General features: G+C 44.2%; 1 protein-coding gene across 1 annotated transcript in view; it reads right to left on the reverse strand.

Moving 5' to 3' along the window:
* Positions 1–24,002, reverse strand: part of frmd3 (FERM domain containing 3) — a 92,230-nt gene that overhangs the window by 34,617 nt on the left and 33,611 nt on the right. Inside the window, exons 5-10 of the mRNA XM_063195096.1 lie at positions 16,586–16,683; positions 13,930–14,053; positions 11,823–11,910; positions 10,703–10,791; positions 10,117–10,180; positions 574–662 (exon numbers count right to left, since the gene is read on the reverse strand). Of these exons, the coding sequence (XP_063051166.1) occupies positions 574–662; positions 10,117–10,180; positions 10,703–10,791; positions 11,823–11,910; positions 13,930–14,053; positions 16,586–16,683 (552 nt within the window). The remainder of the gene's footprint in view (positions 1–573; positions 663–10,116; positions 10,181–10,702; positions 10,792–11,822; positions 11,911–13,929; positions 14,054–16,585; positions 16,684–24,002) is intronic.

Below are 24,002 nucleotides of genomic sequence, written 5' to 3' on the forward strand. Positions count from 1 at the left end.
TAACACAACTCTATTCTTCACCTCCTTCGATCTCCCATTACCCCTTACATCACCAGGAAACGGGACACAAGAGAAGGACAAAAGAGGAGGGAGAGTGGAGGGCAGAGAAAAGAATAGAGATGGGGGGAGGGGAAAGGGGCAGGTGGAACGAAAAGAAGAAAGAGAGACAGAGAGACTAGACTGGGGGAAATCAGTCTGATAAAAAAGCCGATGGCGATGAAACGGAAGGCCAGCGACCTGTTCAGAGGTTATAGAGGGCATATACAAAGAACAAAGCCTGGCCCTGCCGTGACCAACCGGTTTGGCACTTGTCTACCATGCGGCTGACCCGGGTTCGATTCCCGGCCCAGGTCCTTTGCCGACCCCTACCCGTCTCTCTCTCCCCATTCGCTTCCTGTCCACCTATTACAATGTCCTGTCGAATAAAGTCGAAAAAGAAAAAAGAAAAAAAGAAAAAAAAACCCAACAAAAAAACAAAGAACGAAGGCCTGACTCTCAACTCAAACAGGGGGAAGAAAGACTCACTTATAAAAGGCCTGACTCTCAACTCAAACAGGAGGAAGAAAGACTCACTTATAAAAGGCCTGATTCTCAACTCCGCACTTCCACAGGTGTTTACAAGCGGCCGGCGTCGAGGTGTGGAAGGTCAGCACCAGTTTCTTCTGCAAGGAGAGAAGGGGGAGTGGAGGAGGAGGAGGAGGAGGAGGAGGTAGTGAGCAAGAGGAGAGGAGGAGGAGGAGTGGAGGAGGGGGTGAGGAAGAGGAGAGGAGAGGTGAGGGCAGGAGAGGAGGAGGAGTGGAGGAGAGAAGGGGTGGGGCAGGGAAGGGAGATGAGTTGGGGAAGAGCAGGAGGAAGAGTGGAGAAGAGGAGAAGAGAGAGGGGGGTGAGGTGGGGAGTGGAGGGCAGGTGAGGATGAGGAGACGGGGAGAGGAGAAGAGAAAGGAGAGGGGAGGTGAGGCGGGGGAGAGGAAGAGTGGAGCAGAGGGGGAGAGGAAGAGGAGAGGAGAGGAGAGGAGGGGAGGAGAGAAAATAGGGAGATGAGATAAATTGCACATTGGGCCAGAAGCCATCAGCAAAGAAATAGAGAGGAGTGACCATCGTGACAGAGAATGGAGAGAGAGAGAGAGAGAGAGAGAGAGAGAGAGAGAGAGAGAGAGCGAGAGCGAGAGAGCGAGAGAGCGAGAGAGAGAGAGAGAGAGAGAGAGAGAGAGAGAGAGAGAGAGAGAGAGAGAGAGAGATACGATGAGCTGAGTGCATTGCAGGCTGACGGTAAATCACAAGGCGAAGGAGGAGTATAATGGTGTCGGGAGGTGTAGAGGAGAAGAACAAAAAAAACCCTGACCTAACACCTGTCCCATCACAGATCCAACAAAGACAGGAAAAGAGAAGGAGGGGGAAATGAGAGAGAGGGGAGGGGGGGGAAAGTAAAGCGATAATAGAGAGTGATAGATGAAGATGAAGAAAAAGATAGAGCAGGGAAGAAGAGGTTTTTTTTGTTTTACCATACATGAAGGAAGGGGGCAGAAGGCAGTAAAGTTAAAGGGTGTAGTAGAGTAGACAGAGATCGAGCAAGAGATGGAGAACACACAGGCGTTAGCAAAAGACAGGAAAAGAAAAAAGATAAGAAAAGGAAGAAGAAGGATGTCTCGGAGGGCAGACGAGCGCTGGGCGAGTATTATATAGCATGTCTAGTCATTTATGGAAAGGGGATTGTGAGGTGAGAGAGGAAATCAATATGTGAGTAACAGCAGCTCTGAACGGCAGCAGCAGCCTCTCTGGCTGAGCTACAGGAGAGCTGGCACACGGCTGGACTGGTCATCTGGCAAACAGGGCATTTTCCCGGGGGGCTGCTAGGCATGGCATGGCAATGCAATTTATTTCCATAGCGTATGTCATACATGGAAGCAATTCAATGTGCTGTACAATGAGATAAAAACCATGCAAAAAACAGAACACAGAGAGAAAACAAAGCATAAAAGCATAAAAGCATAAAAGCATAAAAGCAATAGCAATAGCAATAAAAGCACAATGCAAAGGCAGGTAAAACAAGATAAAAAGGCAGGGATAAAAGCAGGAAGATAAAAAACAATAACAGATTAAAAAATGATAAAAACTCATGAAATATCTAAAAGAAGACCCCAATTGGCCCATCTGTAGAAAGTGAACTGAGCTGATTAGGATATAGGATGACAGGGGCATGTGCATGTGTAAGGGGCGAAATGAGCCAAATATGCCAGGGCTGCTTTTGGTGCCAGGCCAGCCCTGAGCAGCCCTACTGAACACAGACAGACGCCTCTGAGCTTTGGGGAAAGGCCTTACAACACAGTATATCCTCATCGGCTGTCTATCTATCTAGGTTCCTCGCCATTGTTACTGTGTACTGTATATTTGAGAGTTTACATCTGCTGATTGAAATCCTAAATATAATAAGAAATAAAACTCTTCCTCTTCTTCTTCTTCTTCTTCCTTTCTTTCTTTCTTTCCTGAGAAATGTCCTTTTTTCCATACACTCCTACTATCCAGATTCATCACCATGCATGCACAGTATTTTTGTTTGGGAATTCGCATCTGCTGCTTGGAATTTAAAATGCCATGTGAAAAAGACAAAACACCCATATAGGCTGATAAAGAATTGATTTTTTTCTTTCCTTTTAGGTAGAAGAGCAAGACCATCTCTCTCGACTACAATTCAACTCATCTACATACAGTACAGCGCCTTCGAAATTCAAGCATAAAAACACGCCACTGAACTTAACCCTTGACATGTGCGCTGCGCTGCGCTGAAACCTGAGCTGATGTTTAGTGAGCATTTACCGCTCATCACCCTCATCAAATGGCGCCGGACTGGGTTGGGCTGGGCATGGCTGGATCGATCAATCGCCAGCGCCGTATGACTTGGAGTGCAGTACTCTGCCTGACCAGCAGAGGTCACTAGTCCCATGCATCCAAATTGCCCGTCTGCCCCCCCCACCCTCAATGGAGTGCTGATGCCAGATCAGTGTGTGACTGGATGGCAAGATGATGTCATATGAAGTGTCGTAATGAGTGGAGTGGAGGTTTACTGAATCCATTAGGGCACGAGAGAGATGAGGGAGGAATAGCAAAGGGTCAACAGGACAGAGGGGGAGAGAGAGAGAGAGAGAGAGAGAGAGAGAGAGAGAGAGAGAGAGAGAGAGAGAGAGAGAAAGAGAGAGAGAGAGAGAGAGAGAGAGAGAGAGAGAGAGAGAGAGAGAGAGAGAGAGAGAGAGAGAGAGAGAGAGAGAAGGCGGGAGGTGGTGTGGGTGTATTATGAATGGAGCAGAGAGAGACATCTAACAGAAGGGGGTGGAGTGGGCAGAAGAGTGGGCAGAGGAGAGAGACGAGGAGGAAAGAGAGAGGGAAGAGTGGGAGGGAGAGGAAGGAGAGAAGATGGGAGAGGAAGAGAGAAAGGTAGACAGAAGGAGAAAAACATGAGACACGAGCAGAGGCGGAGGGCAAGGCAGAGAGAGGGGAAGAAAAAGAGAGGGAGAAGAAGAAAGAAGGTGTGAGAGAAGAAAATGGGAGGAATGGAGAGAGGAGAAGAAAGAAGAGGAAAGAGGGAGCAGAGGAAAAGAAGAGAGGGAGGAAGGGAGCATGGAAAGAAAAGGGGTAAACAGGTAGTGAGATGAGAAGGGCAAGGCTGAGAGAAGCAAAGCTAGAGAGAGGAGAGGAGAGAACAGGAGAGGGGAATGGACAGGGGAGAGAGGAGAGGAGAAGAGGAGAGAGGGAGAGAAGAAGAAAAGAGAACAGAGTAGGTAGAGAAGAAGAAGAAGAAGAAGAAGAAGAAGAAGAAGAAGAAGAAGAAGAGGAAGAAGAAGAAGAAGAAGAAGAAGAAGACGAAGAAGAAGAAGAAGACAAATAACCTGTGCTGTTGGATCAGACAGAAGGTCAGGGTTGAAGGAGTGATCACATTCCATCCTCACTGTGTGTCTCTGTCAGTGTCTGTGTGTCGTGTGTGTGTGTGTGTGTGTGTGTGTGTGTGTGTGTGTGTGTGTGTGTGTGTGTGTGTGTGTGTGTGTGTGTGTGTGTGTGTGTGTGTGTGTGTGTGAGTGTGAGTGTGTCAGAGAGGGGAGGGGAAGCATTATTGGCTGAGTGTTTTGAAGGACAACTCATGGATGACACGTCATGATACAATGCAGAACGTCGGCCCTGCTCTCTCTCTCTCTCTCTCTCTCTGTCTCTCTCTCTCTCTCTCTCGCTCTCTCTCTCTCTCTCTCTCTATCTTCTGGTAAGAAATGATTTTTACCTAACACAGACGACACAGACCTATCACTAGAATCTAGAACTAGATTAACAAAATTAACATGCAAGCGCGCCCATACGTACATACTAACACAGATGCACCCACGCAAACACACACACACAGACACAGACACAAACACACACGCACACGCACACACACAGGCTGGTTAAAAATGTGTCGCTTCATACTGTGACAGAGAAATTGTGTCCATGAGAGCTTCAGACAGCTTCAATATGCAGCACAATGTTTCCCGAGTGATACACAAACACATTACATGTTAATGCCATTATTCACTCATGTCCCTTTAGATCAGGGGTGTCAAACTCATTTTGGTCCGGGGCCGCTGGACCTCAAGCGGGCCGCATTAGTAACATCATCGGGAAAAAAAACATAAAGCAGGGGATTAGTGTTCAGTACTATCATGTTTTAAGTGTGTTGAATATGTAGAAAGCAATGCAATACTGATAATCCTATGTAAAATTTCCTTGACTTCATTCATTCTTTGCCAACTGTCAATTAATTAAATATGGGACAGTTCATTTTGGCATGGGGTCTGGGGGTTTCCCCCAGAAAATTTTGTATTTCTTAGATGTCATTTCCTGCATTTTCACGCATTCTAACATCCCGTTTCCAATTTCAGCTTAATAGGAACCAATACAAATCCAATTATATTTATTATTTAATTACAACCAATACCAATACAATACGAATAAGAAGTATTAACATGTTATCTCTATATATGAGGTCTATAATATATGAGCTTTATCAAATGCCTGTTACAGTACAAATTCACCATTTATAATAGAAGTGTGATGTGCACTTTACTACATATATACAGTATAACAGAGGGACCATTGGGTTAACTTCATGCAGGTATCGATTTTGCCCCGAGGGGCGTAATTGCGCATTTCGGTTATTTCATTGAAAAAAAAAAAAAAAACGTTTAAAAATTATTATTTTTTCAATTTTTTTTTACATCCGGGCCGGATGGAACCCTCTGGCGGGCCGGATGTTTGACACCCCTGCTTTAGATACATACTGTATGCTGCCATAGGTCTACTAAGGGTTTAAGGCTGAGAGTGCTGTTCAGACGTAAACAGTCAAATAAAAATGGGTGCTATCAAAAATGATCCTGATAATCAAGAAAATGTTATACAACAATTACTTAGAAATATTACAGTAAATACCAATCAAGCATCTTGTTTTTATATACAACTACATATTTTTTATATATATATATGATTACATTGTTATATATATTAGCTCTTCATACACACCGAAGGTCTAAAGTCAAACACTCTGCAGCACTCAGTGTGGAGACAGCCTCTGGTGTAGGGCCACAAAATACAGTCAAAAGAGCCATTTTCTGAGAAAAGATTAGCTGTGCTGCCAAGAGTTTTGCTATCATCATTTCAGGGTTGAAATGTGTTTCAATAGTGTTGCTTTAAAAGACTGGCAACTCCTCTCCTTTCCTCTCCGTTAAATGATTGGCAACTCCCACACTGTAAAAACGTATGGTATAAACTTAAAGGATAACTTCAGCCAATTTCAACATGAAGGTGTAATGCTCACACTACCCTGGACTTGTCAGTACCTGAGATTTTTTTTTTCTTCAACCTATTTCCGAGATCCTGGTCATTGTAATGGGGCAGGTGTTTGTTTACATTTCAAAAAACTTCTCGATTTATTCCCCACAACATCCAAAAGGTTATGCAACATCAGCAGACAACTAGCAAACAGCGATACCTTTTGGGAAAATATTTGGAGTAGGCCTATGTTTTGAAATGTAAACCAAAGGTGCCCCCATTAGAATAGCTCAGATCTCGGAAAGGGCTGAGCCAAAAAATGCAGCATCACCGGGTACTGACAAATCAAGGGTAGCGTGAGCAATACAACAGGACATTGAAATTGGCAAAAGTGGTCCTTTAAATAAGTTAAGGTCCGGACTGCCTGAGTTTTGTAAGTTGACCAAATTTACTGTAGCTAGTTGACATCCCACAACTTATAATTTCAAGTTTGGTCAACTTACAAAAGTCAGGGAGTACTGACACAGATTTTAGTAAGTTTAAATCATGTTTTTTTTTTTTACAGTGAAGTTGAACCCTACATAATGGTGGCATAACATGTCATAGCACTCGTGGGTTGTAGGGGGCAAATGACTCAAATGACTCCGAGTAAGACATCATCCATGGGGGGATCATCATGAAGTGTCATACCATGCTGGGACGTCAGGGAGGGGCAGTGTACTGTAAAACGCTGCAGCCAGTTTAACCTAAAAAGTTACCCTGCTGACTTTTGTCAGTTAGTTGAAAAAGCCTCGAGTTGAGTTAAGCCTCGAGTTGAGTTAACTTCTAAACTTAAGGGCAGGGCAACTTAGCTTTTCACATTCAACTGGCTTGCAATATTTTATCGTGTTGGTGGAGGACGGTCCTCATGTATATCATGATAATACAGTCATTATTACAATGAGAACCCAGTGATTACAGTAAACACATACACGGTGGACACAGTAATGTATTGTGATTATACCGCCATAGTGAGTACATGTGATAGACATACAATAAACACAAACACATATAAACAGTGGACAAGAAATCAGAGCTCAGACCAGTGAGCAACAACACACAAGCACAAGGTGAGAAGAAGGAATGAACAACAGGGTGGGAGGGTGACGTGAACTGCGTCATTGTGTGCATGCGCATGTGTTCGCGCGCGTGCGTGCGTGCGTGTGTGTGTGTGTGTGTGTGTGTGTGTGTGTGTGTGTGTGTGTGTGTGTGTGTGTGTGTGTGTGTGTGTGTGTGTGTGTGTGTGTGCGTGCGTGCGTGCGTGCATGTGGGAGAGGGTATAGATACAGTATGCGATTGTATGTTGAATGTCAGTAAATGCATGTACTTATGTCAAACAGTGAGGAAAAACACAACATAGAAAGAGAGATGTGTGTGCAGGATGGAGAGGATATGCGTTTACTCACCAGAGACGCAAGATGTACATACGCAAAGAGTTAAGGAGGGATGGACAGGAATGGAGAAGTAGTGGAAGAGAGGCAGGGGGGTACAAAAACAGAGAGAGAGAGAGAGAGAGAGGGAGAGAGAGAGAGAGAGAGAGAGAGAGAGAGAGAGAGAGAGAGAGAGAGAGAGAGAGGTGGAATGCAGACAGTTGACAGAGAGAAAAGAGAGGAAAAGGAGAACGAAAGAGTGAGCGATAAAAAGAAAGAAAGGAAAGAGAGATGGAGAGAGAGAGAGAGAGAGAGAGAGAGAGAGAGCAGACAGAACCAGATGTAACACTGAGTAATCATTAAAGGACACGTTGACAATGACATGATGGAGCAGAACACAACTGAAGCCTGAGCACAAAATAAGATAAGATAAGATAAGATAAGATAAGATAAGATAAGATAAGATAAGATAAGATAAGATAAGATAAGATAAGATAAAGTAAACTTTATTGTCTGATTGCACAGAAATTCGCCTTGCATGACACTTCTCCACAATCCACATATAAACTCACATTAAAAATACATAAAACACAATATGGTCATTTAGGTCCATTAGCTGTTAGGGTAGCACGATAAAATAAAATAAAAAATAATGAATGAATTAATTAAAACTTAAATATTCCTGAGTGGTAGTCAAATACAAGTATGCATTCCATGTAGATGTGTGATCTAAAGCCCATATCCTTAACCACTAGGCCACAGCTGCCCAGATCAGGACAACACACATTTGTGCTACCAGGTTACTATAAATCTAACATCTATTGCCAGCAGACAATATTAAGAACATGTTAGAATGCAAGAAACTGATGTGTATTGCTCGGTTCTGAACTGAGAAATCTTGCGACAAAGTCAACACACCGAGAAGTTGGTCTGAAATAACAAATGTCTTTGATGAGCCTAAATCCCTTCTCTGTAGACCAGTCATATTTTTACTCCCTGTCTTGCAGGTCAGTGCTTGGACACAATTACACTGCAAGGCGACAGACTGTGGAGAAAGACTACTGGAGAAAACTCTTGCAGGTCATTACAAGACATGTTTCTACGTCTACATGTTTCTACTTCCAGTCGAGCGACTGAGAACTCTTAAGAGTGTCTGTGTGGACTTGTCACACCACAGGGAGCCATGCGCACAGCAGCTAGCCTACTGTAACAGGCCTGACTCATTTGGTCGCCATGGTGATATTGTTGGCATCAGCAGAACAGCATTTTATTGAAATAAAATAAAGGTGCCTATTGAACCTTTTCTAGGGGGTAAAATGAAAAAAAAAAAACAGTTATTTGCCTGCTGGGCAGTGACGTAGCTTGTAGCTCTCTAAAGGCTCTTGTGTGTGCTGACACAACCAGCCCAAGCCACACTTACTATGTGCACCCGTTAGCACAGTTACCATGGAGAGACAGACATCTGTGCTTCTCCTCTCCTCTCCTCTCCTCTCCTCTCCTCTCCTCTCCTCTCCTCTCCTCTCCTCTCCTCTCCTCACTCACTCACACACCCACACATTTGCTCACTCTCACAGGGTTGCATGGGGGAAGCTCAGTTTAAAACACAGCCATACATTCAAACATATTCAGACACACACAAATGCACACTCAGACTCACACATACAGACATTCACACACGTATGCATGCATGCATGAATGTACACCCACATACAATCATAACAATTTAGCATTTAACAGATGTGCTCTCAGATACAAAGCCACAAGTCACAAAGGCACAGTCTTTAGTCATGAATATCTATATTCTGAACAGGGTGATCTGGCTGTGATCTGGATGACCCCTGCAAAGGAAGAGTTTCATTGCGAAACGACGTGTCCACCATTTTTGACTTTGCATTTTGTTATTGGAAATGACTGTGAAGTAAGGATAGACTGATATATATATATGGGTCCGATATTTGCATTTTTTAAGTGTATCGGTATCGGCCAACATGCTTGTGGTTTTGGCCGATATGCAATATTTATTATTTTACGTCATTCAGGTTTTTTTAAAAGCTCCAAGACACTTTATTTTTTTATTACTTGATTGATTGTTAGAGTGGGTGTTTAAATGTCTCAACCATATATATAAACCTTTGATAATGCTAAAGATTTTTTTATTTTTAACTTGAGACCTGGAATATTTGTCATTTTTTAATCTTTTTTAACCATATTTCGGCCCCAAATATCATGTATTGGAAATCGGGTATCGGCCAAGGGTGATGACAAAAAAAATCGGTATCCCATCGGCCATTAAAAAAACCTGTATCGGTCGACCCCTACTGTGAAGAAGTCCTACCATCTACGTATGTGTGAAAATGCATTTTGCAGTCCAATTCAATGGAATGCCCAATACAAAAACATTCCCAAAATGTAAAAAAAATGGATATACCGGTATGTCATTTTGCAACGGAGCTCTTCAAATATTCTCATCGACGTATTCTCCATTACCCACGCCGTCCCACCAGTGGAACACTGTAATAGTCACTGAAAAGTTAACTACCATAGTACTACACTATGTACTACTGAATTACCTACTAGAGCAGTGTTTCCCAACCTTTTTTGTCTTGTGTACCCCTAAGTCTTTTCGTTGTGTCATGAGTACCCCCTAAGTCAAGTTTTATATTGCTTTCTCTATGCTAATATAACTAAGCGCCATGTATTTGTTAAAATGACTATTTTCCAAGTACCCCCTGCAGTGTGCTCGCGTACCCCTAGTGGTACACGTACCCCTGGTTGGGAAACACTGTACTAGAGTAACACATATCCTCTAGTAATGCACTTTGCGTTCTGGTAATGCACTACCGTTGTGGTAACAGCAAATGTATAACGCCGTGTCTTAATGGGTTGAGGAGCACAGGAAGGGTATCGCCAGCCAGCTTACCTCCCTCTGCAGACCAATCACATAGAACGTTTTCCCCTCAAACTTGAGCTTGTTCACATCAGCCCTGAAACGCAAAACAACAAAACACATATTTTAGAACTAACAGAACTGCTGAAAGTATGCCCGCACATACACACCCGCATGCTTGCACACATACACACATATCACAACAAAACCCACACACCCATCTGCATGTAGAAAGACAGAAAGACACACACACACACACACACACACACACACACCCATCTGCATGTACAGACAGATCATGTACACAGAAAGACACACACACACACACACACACACACACACACACACACACACACACACACACACACACACACACACACACACACACACACACACACACACACACACCACTAGAAACCCACGCAACCCCCCTACCACACACACACACGTGCGCCACAAGACACCCACACAACCATCTGCATGTACACACCCCCCCCCCGACACACACACACAAACACACACACACACACACACACACACAAACACACACACACACACAAACACAATGTTATTGAATGCGGCATGCTCCCAGGTGTGAGGTGGGAGGGTGGGTGGTTACCATTTGAGCAGATGAATCCGCTTGTTCCCCTGGAACACCACGAACCCTCGGGCGGTGAAGCCCAGAAATGCAGTGGCTCCAGTGAAGTCCTACAACACAATGAGAAAACCAACATGAGATGCTGAACGTGTGTGTGTGTGTGTGTGTGTGTGTGTGTGTGTGTGTGTGTGTGTGTGTGTGCGTGCGTGCGTGCGCGTGTGTGTGTGTGTGTGTGTGTGTGTGTGTGTGTGTGTGTGTGTGTGTGTGTGTGTGTGTGTGTGCATGTGCATGCGTGTGTGTGTATTCAAGTCTTTTGTGTGTGTGTGTGTGCATGCATGTGCGCATGTGTGTGTTTAGGAGTCTATGGTAGCATGTAAGTGTGTGTAAATAACCGTGCTGCGAGGACATGCACCATGAGCCAACTCTGATAGTACAGGTCTGATGTTTACACACTTACAATAATAGAGAGAGGCACATATAATCACACTAAGTGTTGGGTACTTGACCGGTGTAAATCTAACTATTAGTGTGTATCCTGGGCCAAGAACAACAGCGCGGTCTATAAAATAGCCCAAAAGTAGAGCTCATACACACATATTAAAAAAATAAAAAAGGCAGTGTTAATTCAACACTTAGAGAGTTGATTCAACACCTTCTGGAGTGTAATTGCTCCCAGAGTAGAGTACATCTATTACTGTTTATTTGACACTCATATTATATACAGAATGTGTATGCCTTGGGGTTCACAGGGTAGGCCATGAGACAGGAATCTCTTGAATGAAAAACACACAGGCCAAGTCTGTTGCTGTGTTGAACAAAGACAGGCCCTACGTACTGTATATAAAGTATAGCATGCTTAAATATTTGAGTGTGCTTGTGTACTAGTGTTGTAAAACTTCTACTTGGTGTGAAAGCAATGGAAATATATGTGACAGTCCGAGTCCGAGTCTTAATCTCTTTTTATGTATGTCTGTCCCTCTTCTCAATGGAGATTAGTGGTACCTTGCAGAGCTGTGGCTCACATTCATAGGTCTCTCTCTCTCTCTCTCTCTCTCTCTCTCTCTCTCTCTCTCTCTCTCTCTCTTTGTCTCTGTCTCTGTCTCTCACTCTCTCTCTCTCTCTCTGTAGGGGTGTGGGTTACCTTGCAGGGGTGTGGGTCGACTCCGTAGGTGTCCAGTGCGTGTGCCCTCTGCAGGAGGTTGAGCTCGGCCATTGGGGAGGTCAGTCCCCTACCCAGCAAAAAATACATAAATAAAATAACACAAAATAATATCAATAAATAAATAAAATGCACACACACAGCTCATCAGCATATCAGCATACCGTTACTTAAAAAAACAGCTGACAAATAAGTGAAGGTGGTGTTTTGAGATGCATCCAACTGCTGATTCAAAAACTACTTAGTGCACTATGTATGTGGAGGACAAAGCAATGCAACTCAAGTCCTACGTAGTGAGCGATACTCTGTGGTGAATTATGCTTTTGGACGCAGCCTTGCTCTGCTCTCCTGTTCTGGGAGTATTAACTGGCGTTATTTAAAGAGCTGTCAAGAAGCCTCCCAGAGCACGGTGATGGTAACTGGCTCTGAAACCCTATATCATAACAATGATTTTCTCTCCCTTTGCTTTCTATCTCTCTCTGTCTGTCTTTCTCTCTGTGTCTGTCTCTCTCTGTCTCTCTCTCTCTCTCTGCTTAGTATTGAGTTAGCCAATTATAGCATTGCACTAGCGGGACTAAGGGTAGTGTTGGATTACAGATAACTTTAAATGGAGAGAGGGCTTCCCCTTAATGCCTTACAAAGACACTACATACTAAGTCACTTGGCCTTTTAGAGGCCTTGTCTTCAGATTGTATGCAATTACACTATAAGGGAAACAGCTCTTAGTACAATTCAAGTTTAATGTCCACAGAGTCAGTTGAAGCTGTTTCAAACTAAAAACTAATGAAACATTTATTTTTTTAAATGGAATGCATTTCATCATATATGTACTAAATATGTTTAATCATGTATTTAAAATGTGTTTAATGACTGACAGATATTAAATGTAATGTACAGTAAATCTGTAAATCTGTGACTGTCCTCTCCTCTGTCCACTCCTCAGTCCTCACCACATCTCATTTCAGTGGATCTTCATGATACAGACATAAAGCTATAAGTTATGAATTAAATATTTCTGCTAACATAATTCATATATTTTTCTTAATATGTAATATACAGTCCCCTCCAAAAGTCTTGGAACAGAAAGACAGATTTCCTTGGTTGTGTTGTTCAATAAAGACTTTTCTTTGGTGGACAATAAAAACAAGAGAATTTGGCTTGCTCTTCCCAGACTTTTGGAGGGGACTGTACAGTATCTTCAGGTCCACTCTCCTCCTCACCTCATGTCGTTCCTGGGTATCTCCTCCTCACCTCCTCATGTCACTCCTGTGTATCTCCTCCTCACCCCTGTGTATCTCCTCCTCACCTCACGTCACCCCTGTGCATCTCCTCCTCACCTCATGTCATTCCTGTGTATCTCCTCCTCACCTCCTCATGTCATTGCTGTGTATCTCCTCCATTCCTCCTCTCCCTATGTTGCTATTATGCTTTCTTAATGCTGCCTGTCCACCTGCCTGGTCTATGTCTACCCTCCACCTCCCTTCCCTCGTCTTATACTGTATTGTGTATTGTGTATGTAATGTACAGGTGGGTTGACAGGTGTTCTTATGGGCGCTGCTCTTGCGGCGACTGCACCCTGTGTGGTGAGAACGAATTTCCCCTTGGGGACAATAAAGGCTACTACTACTACTACTACTACTACTACTACTACTACTACTACTACTACTACTACTATTCCCCATGTCATTCCTGTGTATCTCCTACTCACCTCCTCATGTCATTCCTGTGCATCTCCTCCTCACCTCATGTCACTCCTGTGTATCTCCTCCTCTATCTCCTCCTCACCTCATGTCACTCCTGTGTATCTCCTCCTCTATCTCCTCCTCACCTCATGTCACTCCTGTGTATCTCCTCCTCACCTCCTCATGTCATTGCTGTGTATCTCCTCCTCACCTTCTGTGTAGCTCCTCCTCACCTCCTCATGTCATTCCTGTGTATCTCCTCCTCTATCTCCTCCTCACCTCATGTCACTCCTGTGTATCTGCTCCTCACCTCATGTGCATCTCGTCCTCACCTCATGTGTATCTCCTCCTCACCTCATGTCACTCCTGTGTATCTGCTCCTCACCTCATGTGCATCTCGTCCTCACCTCATATCATTCCTGTGTATCTCCATGATCCTCCTCTCCAGCTTGATGGTCTGCTTGGGGAAGAGCTTGAAGTCGCTGATGTAGTCCTCAGGGTGCTCCTCAGCGTCATGGTCACCCAGCTCAGCTGATAAAGGAGGAAAGGAGAAGACGGGAAAAGAAGAGGGGAGGAGGAGGACGAGGAGGAGAGGAGAGGACGAGGATTGAGGAGGAGATGCCGAGGATTGAGGAGGAGAGGAGAGGAGATGCCGAGGATTGAGGAGGAGAGGAGAGGACGAGTAGGAGAGGAGAGGACAAGGATTGAGGAGGAGGAAGAGAGGGAGAAGCACATGAAGAGAAAGAAAGAGAGAGGGAGGAGGAGAGAAGAGGAAGGAAGAAGGAGAGAGGGAGGGAGGAGAGACAAGTGAGGAGGAGAGGGAGGAAAGGAGGAAGGGAAGAGGAGAGGCGTAGGAGAGAGAGAGAGGAATAGACGTGGAGGAGGAGGGAGAGAGAGTGAGAGTGAGAGGGGCAGACGGGGCAGACAGACAGACAGACAGACAGACAGACAGACACACAGAGACAAAAAGAGATTGAGAGAAAGGTTAGTTGAAGTTAGAAATAGAGTAGAGTGTGACAAGTTAGACATACAAAGATAGACAGGGCAAAGATAAGTGAAGAGAAGAGAAGAAGAGAGAATAAGAATGGAGGAAAACAGTAAGAGAGAATGAGGAGAGCAGATAGTAGATTAGAAGAGAAGAGTGTGGTGACGAGACGAGGAGACAAGAGAAGAAGGGATAATATGAGAGGACATGATATGAGGGCAGAGGAGAGGAGGGGATAGGAGAGGAGATGAGAGGATAGGATAGGAGAGGAGAGGAGAGGAGGGGAGGGGAGAGGAGGGGATAGGAGAGGAGAACAGAGGTGGGGATAGGAGAGGAGATGAGAGGAGAGGACATCAGAGGAGAGGGGAGGAGGGGAGGGGAGAGGAGAGGAGAGGATAGGAGAGGAGCGGAGAGAAGTAGGAGAGGAGAGGAGAAGAGGAGATGAGAGGATAGGATAGGAGAGGAGAGGAGAGGAGGGGAGGGGAGAGGAGGGGATAGGAGAGGAGAGGAGAGGAGAGCACAGGAGAGCACAGGAGGTTAGAGCAGAAGAGAGCAGAGGAAAGGCGAGGGAGGCACGGGGTGGGGGTTACAGAAGACAAAAAGAGGAAGACATTAAAACCCCTACTGTATGACCCTCTTGCTATCAGTTGTTAATTATCCCCGTTGCCAAGCTTTTAATGAGGGCCTCCAAATGCTCACTTAATTAGCAGCCTAACAAGGAACATTTGCCCCGTCATGCTCATCTAGATAGGTGCCGCAACTTGATTAAAGACCAAACGTTTGGCCAGGAGAGGATGGCTCAATACTCAAGTCGGAAAATTCCCTCTTTTACTAGTCTGGGAAGCTAGACTATAACATGTGAAGTTCTGCATATTCCTGCACCGAAACACCAAAGCAGTGGAACCAACAGTTGGTAAGGTTGTCAAACTGTTGAACTACGGCATGTTTGTTGAACTGTGCTCAGCCCTCCCTCTAATGACAGGCAACTTAGATTCAAACAGAAAAAATGTTATTATTTTTAATTCATATTTTAAATATTTTGAGGGATTTTTAAAGGGACACTGTGTGAGATTTTTAGTTATTTATTTCCAGAATTCAAGCTGCCTATTCATCAATCTTACCTTTTTCATGAATACTTACCACCACCATTAAATTCTAATTCTAATTCTATTTCCTGCACAGTGTACCTTTAAATTATTTTTCAGGTAGGAGAGAGGAGGAGAGACAGGAATCGAGGTGATTGGGAAGTGACCCGGGCCAGGAATCGAACCCAGGTCGCCTGCATAGCATTCTAGTGCCCAACCGTTTTAACTACTAACAGATTCAAAAATACAGTTGAGATTACAGAATCAAGGTCGACGAGTGAGTCCATGTGAGCGGCCACTGTTGTCTGAAAACAACTGCATTTCAATTACTTTTACCTTCTTCACTATATTTAACCTCTGGGTACGTCGACATCTATGAAAATCCCTCAATCCTGATTGGTTCTGCCACATGGCGGTTTGGGAGCAGATTGATACTGAAGATCCTCCAGACCCTTCTGTATTTATTTCCGCGGAGTTCACACGAAGATCTGGAGGATCTTGGTAAGAGTCAGGCTATGAAGAATTAGGCTAATTCCAAATTCAACAAACAGGCAAATTTGTGTCTTACTGTAATACAACTACGACCTCAACTCGTCATGTTCTCTGCGTCTAGTTGATCTCATTCGTATGATGATCCCTTCTCCCTTTACCCCCGTTTCCCTTTCCTACAAACACAGATAGAGGGTGAGAAACCTGCTGGGAGTTGTAAGCTTGTTTCCATTTACGAAGACACACACACACACACACACACACACACGCACGCACACACACACACACACACACACACACACACACACACACACACACACACACACACACACACACACACACACACACACACACACTCTCTCACCCCCCCCCCCTCTCTCTCTCTCTCTCTCTCTCTCTCTCCCTCTCCCACACACACACACACACACACACACACACACACACACACACACACACACACACACACACACACACACACACACACACACACACACACACACTTACCCTGTACGATGCAGGCTCCGAGGTATGCAGCATCAGCAAAGGGGCACAGCAGACGGCCGTGGTATATATCCCTCTTGATCTGCAGGTACAGGAGGTACCTACAGTACAGTACAGTACAGCGCACACACACAAGAACAAGCTTTTACTACCGCGCCTCTCAACCTTCTTTAACCCATTTTATCCTGGAGACACATATATGCTGCATTCACTTTTTTGAGATTTTAGCTGTTATTAAAAATGTGGTTATGTCGGAGCTGAATGAACACATTCTAATGCAAAATTAGGGTCCTAGCTTTTAAATGCAACATATTTAATGTTTTTATGTGCTTCGGAGGCTGAGATATTTAGGTTTTAATAGGCAGAGGGTACCTTTTCCCAAAAAGGGCTCCTGCTAAAATGGGTTAAAAAGCAGAGTATGGGATATTTTCAGTGGTGAACTATTTCTCACCACCATCAATTTTTCATCGAAGTATTCATATGGTTGACTAGTAAAATAATACTTTTCATACAAAAGTGGATCTTTTCCGTGTCCACCCATTTGAATTTCCAGTAATAGACATCTTTAGTTGTAAAACTTTGGTCAGACCATTGGTTTTATTACTTTGTAAACATTCATGATTCAAGATCAAATTTGGGAATTGGCAGCAGAGTTGCAAGGTGCAGCATAGTTGCAATGCCTACTCTGGTCACAGTCCTAACATACCATACTCTACCTTTAACATATGCCCCCTGCCTGGCCCCTGACCATATCATTAGCTTACCAATGCACCCCCTCCCCAACATTGTCACGATAAATACGAAGAAAAGAACACAGTCTAATAACGATACTATTTTCATGTACGTATGCTTCTGTGTATCTAAATCCTGCTATGTAGGTGTGCATTAAAACATCATTAGGCAACATCTTATTTTGTGTTCAAATCATTTAAGTCTATTTTATACACGTATAGATGCTTCAACAGTCTCCTTCTCAACGCCCCCTGGGGGGCTGTAGTGCCCCCGTTGAGAAACACTATTTACACTAGACTAGAGTGTACCCAATGTATGGAAAGGATAAGAGCATGAGAGAATAACAGTCTACAGTAATTCACAAATTCTCTTTTGCAAAGAGACATTATAATTGCAAATTACTATTCAATTACTGAAAATAAGTGCACAATTATCTTTTTTATCAATGCAAAAATATTTAGCCTACTCTAAATATCAGTAACTATTTCTTTTTGAAATATTAAATAAAAACCACAATATGAACAGCAACTGTTTTGCCAAAGTCATCATTGTAATCATCATGTTCAGCACAACCTAGAACCCCACATTTTCCACTTCATTTCATTTCATGTGATCTTAATTGGACTCTGATCCCGGTTACTGCACGGTGGGTTACCATGGCAATGAGTCCAGCGACCACCGAGGAGAGCTGTAACCATGGTACCGAGAGCGCTACCCTGCTACCACACAGGCCAGTTTCTATGGCGACACTCATATGGAGCCATGTTGACCAATCGCATAGTGCTGGAATTCACCCCCTTGTAAACCCTTGAAGGACAACACTAGCCTTCATCTGTTTATGCACAGTAAATGTGGCAGTACTTGCCATAAAGAGTTGAATTTAACACTCAGTAGTGTTGGCACTACACCTTATGTGTTGAATTAACACCGCAGCACTTGCTGTGTATGTTACTACATTATGCTAATGATTCATCATCAATTGCTTTTTACAGTCTTAGATGACTCAAAATCAAACGTGTCGATTGCATAGCCACATATGTTGCCTAGATATGGAGCTTAGTATTCAGAGATATTCAAACACAAGTGGTATTTACAACTGGATGTTAATTCTTTACTATGATTTATTTTGTGTTCTTTTTCCACAGACAATGGTTTAGCAATGCACCTGCCACAGTACAGCGTAGGCCTTATGCACAAACTATTTATTTCATGTCTATAATTAGAAAATGACTACTCTGTGTCTGTCTGCCCAAAAAACACAAGACGTCTACAGCTGCTGTGTGCAGTGGCAGAGCGTGATGCATGATGCCTCCTCCTCGTGTGCAGCAGTCTCCCCGTTTGTGCTGTTCTGGGCAGGGCCGCTGACAGCCTTCACTGCAGCCAGGACAAAGTCATCTAAAAGAACCCCTACCCAATACATACAATGTAATAATGGGGACCCAGTTCTGGGCCCCCTATTTCCCTGGGCCCGGGACAATATATACCCCTTTGTTCCCCCTTGTTGGCAGGCCTGGTTCTGGACATAAATTATAGAGCGCAGCAGCTGACTTGCCCTGTTTCCCCTGTTCCCCTACATCATCTAACAGCGGCTTTTACAGGAAAAGCCACCACCCTCTCTCCCCATCACTTCACCTACACCCACCCCTCTCTCCTCTCTTCCCCATTTCTCTCTCTTGTCTTACTCTCCCCCTCTACCTCTCTCCTCTCTTCCCCGTTTCCCTTCTCTCCCCTCTGACCTAGCCCTCTCCCCCAGTTCCCCTTCTTCTCATTCCCCCCATCTCTTCACCCCTGTTCTTCTCTCCCCATTTTCGCTGTCTTCCATCTCCCGCCTCTCTTTCCTTCCTTTCTCTCCTCTCCCCTCTATTTTCCCGTCTCTCTCCTCTCTTCCCTACTTTCTCCACTCTCTTCTCTTCCCCATCTCCTCTCTCTTCACTCCCATCGTTTCTCCTCTCTTTCCTCTCCCATCTCTCCACTTGCCCTCTCTCTGGTCTCTCCTCGGTCTCCCCTCTGTTATGCCTGCATCTCTCCTCTCGCCCCCCTTTATTTCCTCTTCTCCTTTTACCTCTCTTCTATCTCTCACCCGTCTCCCCTCTTCCCCTCTCTATCCTCTTGTCTCCTGTCTCTCTCCCTGTCTTCCTTCTCTCTCCGCTCTCCTCCTCTTCTACCTCTCATCTCCCTGTCTCCCCGCTTCCCATCTCTCTCCTCTTCTACCTCTCATCTCCCTCCCTGCCTCCCCTTTTCCCCTCTCTATCCTCAATTCTTATGTCTCTCCCCCTGTCTCCCATCTCTCTCCTCTCTTCTACCTCTCTTCTCCATCCCTGTTTTACCTCTTCCCCTCTGTCTCCTCTCTTCTCCTCTTCCACCTCTCATCTCCTTCCCTGTCTCCCCTCTTCCCTTCTCTATCCTCTCTTCTCCTGTCTCCCACCTCTCTCCTCTCTTCTCCTCTTCTACCTCTCCTCTCCATCCCTGTTTTTCCTCTTCCCGTTCTCTCACCGTCTCCCCTCTTCCCCTCTCTCTCCTCTTCTACCTCTCTTCTCCATCCCTGTTTTCCTTCTTCCCCTCTCTCTCCTCTCTTCTCCACTTTTACCTCTCTTCTTCCTCCCTGTTTTACCTCTTCTCCTCTCCCCTCTCATCCACTCTGATAGATAGATAGATAGATAGATAGATAGATAGATAGATAGATAGATAGATAGATAGATAGATAGATAGATAGATAGATAGATAGATAGATAGATAGATAGATAGATAGATAGATAGATAGATGAGATTCATAGAAAGAAATACAGAAAGAAATACAGAAAGAAACAGAAAGGAAAGAAATACAGAAATACAGAAATACAGAAAGAAAGAAAGAAAGAAAGAAAGAAAGAAAGAAAGAAAGAGAGAAAGAGAGAAAGAGGGTGAAAGTGCAAGCGGTTTTCGTTTTGCTGGCAAGTACACCCACAGCTCCTCAGCTCCCCTGTTCCTGCAGCGAAGCTCCTGCTGCGAAAGGGGGGCTGATGGCTTAGTCACACTGTGTGCTGGCATTTGGGCTGGGGGGCAAGAGAGAATGTGTGTGTGTGTGTGTGTGTGTGTGTGTGTGTGTGTGTGTGTGTGTGTGTGTGTGCGTAAGTTTGAGTGTGTGTGTGCGTGTGCGTGTGTGTGTGTGTGTGTGTGTGTGTGTGTGTGTGTGTGTGTGTGTGTGTGTGTGTGTGGAGAAGCACAACCAGAGAAGGCACCAGCAGTGCCTGACTGAATGTTCAGGCCTGAAGGAACCAAAGCAAAGATGTAGCCAAGGTCGCTAAAGAAGCCAAGATTGCTAAGGAAGTCAAGGTCGCTAAAGAAGCTTCACTGCCAACTCCATCTGAGTTCACTCCATCCAATCACAACGTGACCTTGTAATGTCTTATTTTGATTATCAACACGGAACATTGGCAAGAATGAATATTACAATTAGTTACGGCCAACTGGATTTTGAACTTCTCACTTTGGCTACTCATCCAATTTGCTTCATTACCAGTGAAGCCTCTGTTCACCAAAGACTTTGCCTCTCCATAGGGAAATAATGACTCCTCGGTTGTTTAGGGTCTGAACACAGTTATTGTACGTTGGCTGCTTTAACCCGTGAAGACACAGCGTTATAAATTTGCTTTTACCACAATAGCAATGACCAAGTCGTGGTGCATTACTCCCTAAGTCCCTGTGTTATGTCATAGTATTGTAGTGCTATGGTAGTTAACTTTTCAATGACTATTACAGCGTGCCACTGGAGGTACGGCGTGCATTAAGGGGCTACGTTGCATGGCGTGCTCTCATCCCCATAGCAAGGACTGACATTTCAATTTCACTAAGGACACAACGGCTTCCTTCCTGGTCACGTTGACATAAAACCGCAATGCCATTTCCATGCCCTGCTTTCTCAGCTCCTCTGTCACAGTGAGAAAAATGTACCCGTGTGGCAAAGACAGTGAAGACGTTGGTCACCAAGGAAACAGCTGGAAATGACCCAAGGACGTGGAGAGAGAGAGAGAGAGAGAGAGAGAGAGAGAGAGAGAGAGAGAGAGAGAGAGAGAGAGAGAGATGCTTGGGACTCTGAGCCAAATGATGGACGACATGTCTCTCTGTGCCCTTCCACGCTCGTGCAAACAAAGCCAAAAGTCCCCCTTTTGCCACGCTGTCAATTTTTAAGATAGAGTTTGCACACAAGATTTGTGTTGTTGTTGTTGTTGTTGTTTGGCCAGGGGGCATTGCACAGTAAACACAAAGGTCTGCCCAGAAGCGACCATATTTGGTGCAACAACTTCCTCCGGTTTCTTTCGCCACCTTCTGTTCGCTTCAGCTTTTTTGGCAGAGCTTGCTCGCTGCTGCCCGCTGTTTTACTGTATACAAGCATTTTCATGACCTAATGGTGGTCAAAGGAGTTTAGTCATAAGCAACTGGACTTCTTTTTGGACCTCGAAAACATAATGCGCTTCATCGTCAGTTCTGGTTGGTGGAGGAGGAGAAGGAGAAGAAGGAGAAGAAGGAGAAGAAGAAGAAGAAGAAGAAGAAGAAGTAGAAGAAGAAGATGGAGAAGAAGAAGGAGAAGAAGGAGAAGAAGAAGAAGAAGAAGAAGAAGTAGAAGAAGAAGATGGAGAAGAAGAAGAGAAAGAAAAAGAAGAAATAAAGGGATTTTTATTTCATATCAAATTTTTGTTTTGTCTTCAGTGTTTTCTGTGACTGTGCGTGATAACTTTCACAACTATTTGCCCTCTGTGGACGATAAAGTTTGAGTTGACTTGACTTGAGTTGAGGAGAATGCGATTTCTAAACTCCTTATCAAATTTCCAATTACTGAAAGATGAAAGAGGCTGCCTTGAGTCAGAGGAGGAGATGCAAGCACTGGCGAGAAGCGAGTCGTATGTGTGTGTGTGTGTGTGTGTGTGTGTGTGTGTGTGTGAGAGAGTCACTGAAAAATGACACTGCATTGGAAGTAAAAAGAATACTGCTCTTGACACCACTTTCTTTCTGCCACCTTGCTGTCTCAAACACACACACACACATACACACACACGCACGCACGCACGCGCACAGGCATGCGCGCGCACACACACACACACACACACACACACACACACACACACACACACACACACACACACACACACACACACACACACACACACACACACACTGTGAGTATACGATAGAATGAGCTACACTACCGTATACTGTATATTTACTGTACGTGACATGGGAGCAGAAACTAAATCAAAAAGTCGAAATTCCACAGCAAAGGCTGAATAGACCCATGTACAGAGAGTATGTCAGTAGTGTAAGGCTGCACAATTCTGAAAAAAAAACCATAATGACGATTATTTTGGTCAAAATCATAATCACGATTATTAATCACGATTATTGATTTTTGCAGATTTTTTTGAAAATTATAACAAGATGAAATATAACCAAGAATGAATTACATACGGGATAAGCAAAATAAAATGAATTGTAATAATTATGTAAAGTCAACAGCATGACATTTAGGTGGACAGATTTCTGGCCAGAAGCACCAGCCTGTCAGTATGTTCTGGCTTCAAGGACGCTCTCATAAGTAGGTCACTACTGCCACGATTAAATCACGATTAAAATCATGAGTTCGATTTCACTATTTTATCACGATTTTGATTATTTTTCGATTAATTGTGCAACCCTACAGTAGTGCATCAGTACTGTATTTCCCATAGACCAAGCAGCATTGTGTGGAGCTACGTGCAAAGTCATAGGATCAGTGCAACTGTTACAGTATGCGTGTGCTCTTATGACATGTATGTGTAGCTCTTGATCAATTTCTAGTGCTCAGTTGTGGTACGGTGGTAAGCCTGGTTCTCACCAGACCTCTGTGTGTGTGTGTAGCTCGGGAGATCCCTGGTGGAGCTACACACACACAGAGGTCTAGAACACTGCAGGAATGCTATGTCTCGAGCCAGAAAATTGACAGAGCACTTATTGTTTCAATATCAATGGCAGCTCGCATTGAGGAGTCACGGGACAGATTATAGACTACATTGACTCTTTAGAGATGAACAGCAAACGTTTTTGAAGGAATTTGTTGGTGGCGAGGACGGGCAGAATGATTGATAAAGCCATGCCTTCTGAAAGCGGAGCCAACGTGTGCTCTCGCAGACCGTGTAGTGGAGCTCACAAAGCTGTGCGGAACTACACAGGTCGGGCAAGAGCCAGGAAAGTACGGTGGTGCTGTGCCACAGAATTGTCTATGTATGGGAAACATCTTTATACATACGATAGTAAAACATACTGCTCAGCTGCACAACAAACATTGCAGATGGACAGAGGACCATATACTGTCCTGAACACCAGTACTAAGAGAGATGTTGAAGAGCTCCTTTACAAAAAATCGATTTATAGCCCAAAAAATACCGTTTTGATTGCTTTTATTGTGCCTCTGAGTTAAGGCCAGCAAAAATGTTGTTTTTTTACTACATTAACCAACTGAAGTGCCTGGACCAAGGATTTTTTTTCCTTTTGTCTTTTTTGAAACATTGAACCCCTTCCAAGAGCACCAGTTGGTTTTGAGGGACACTAGAAGCGCTCTACCAACTCTTTTGCTAAAAATGTTGTTTTGTTTGAATTTGGTAAGGGAAAATCAGACGATCTTCATTAATCTAGTTCAAATTGTCTCGATGTTACCTGAAACTGAAATGACCTAAAG

The sequence above is a fragment of the Engraulis encrasicolus genome, chromosome 3 (assembly GCF_034702125.1).
Source record: "Engraulis encrasicolus isolate BLACKSEA-1 chromosome 3, IST_EnEncr_1.0, whole genome shotgun sequence".
NCBI classification, from domain to species: Eukaryota; Metazoa; Chordata; class Actinopteri; order Clupeiformes; family Engraulidae; genus Engraulis; species Engraulis encrasicolus.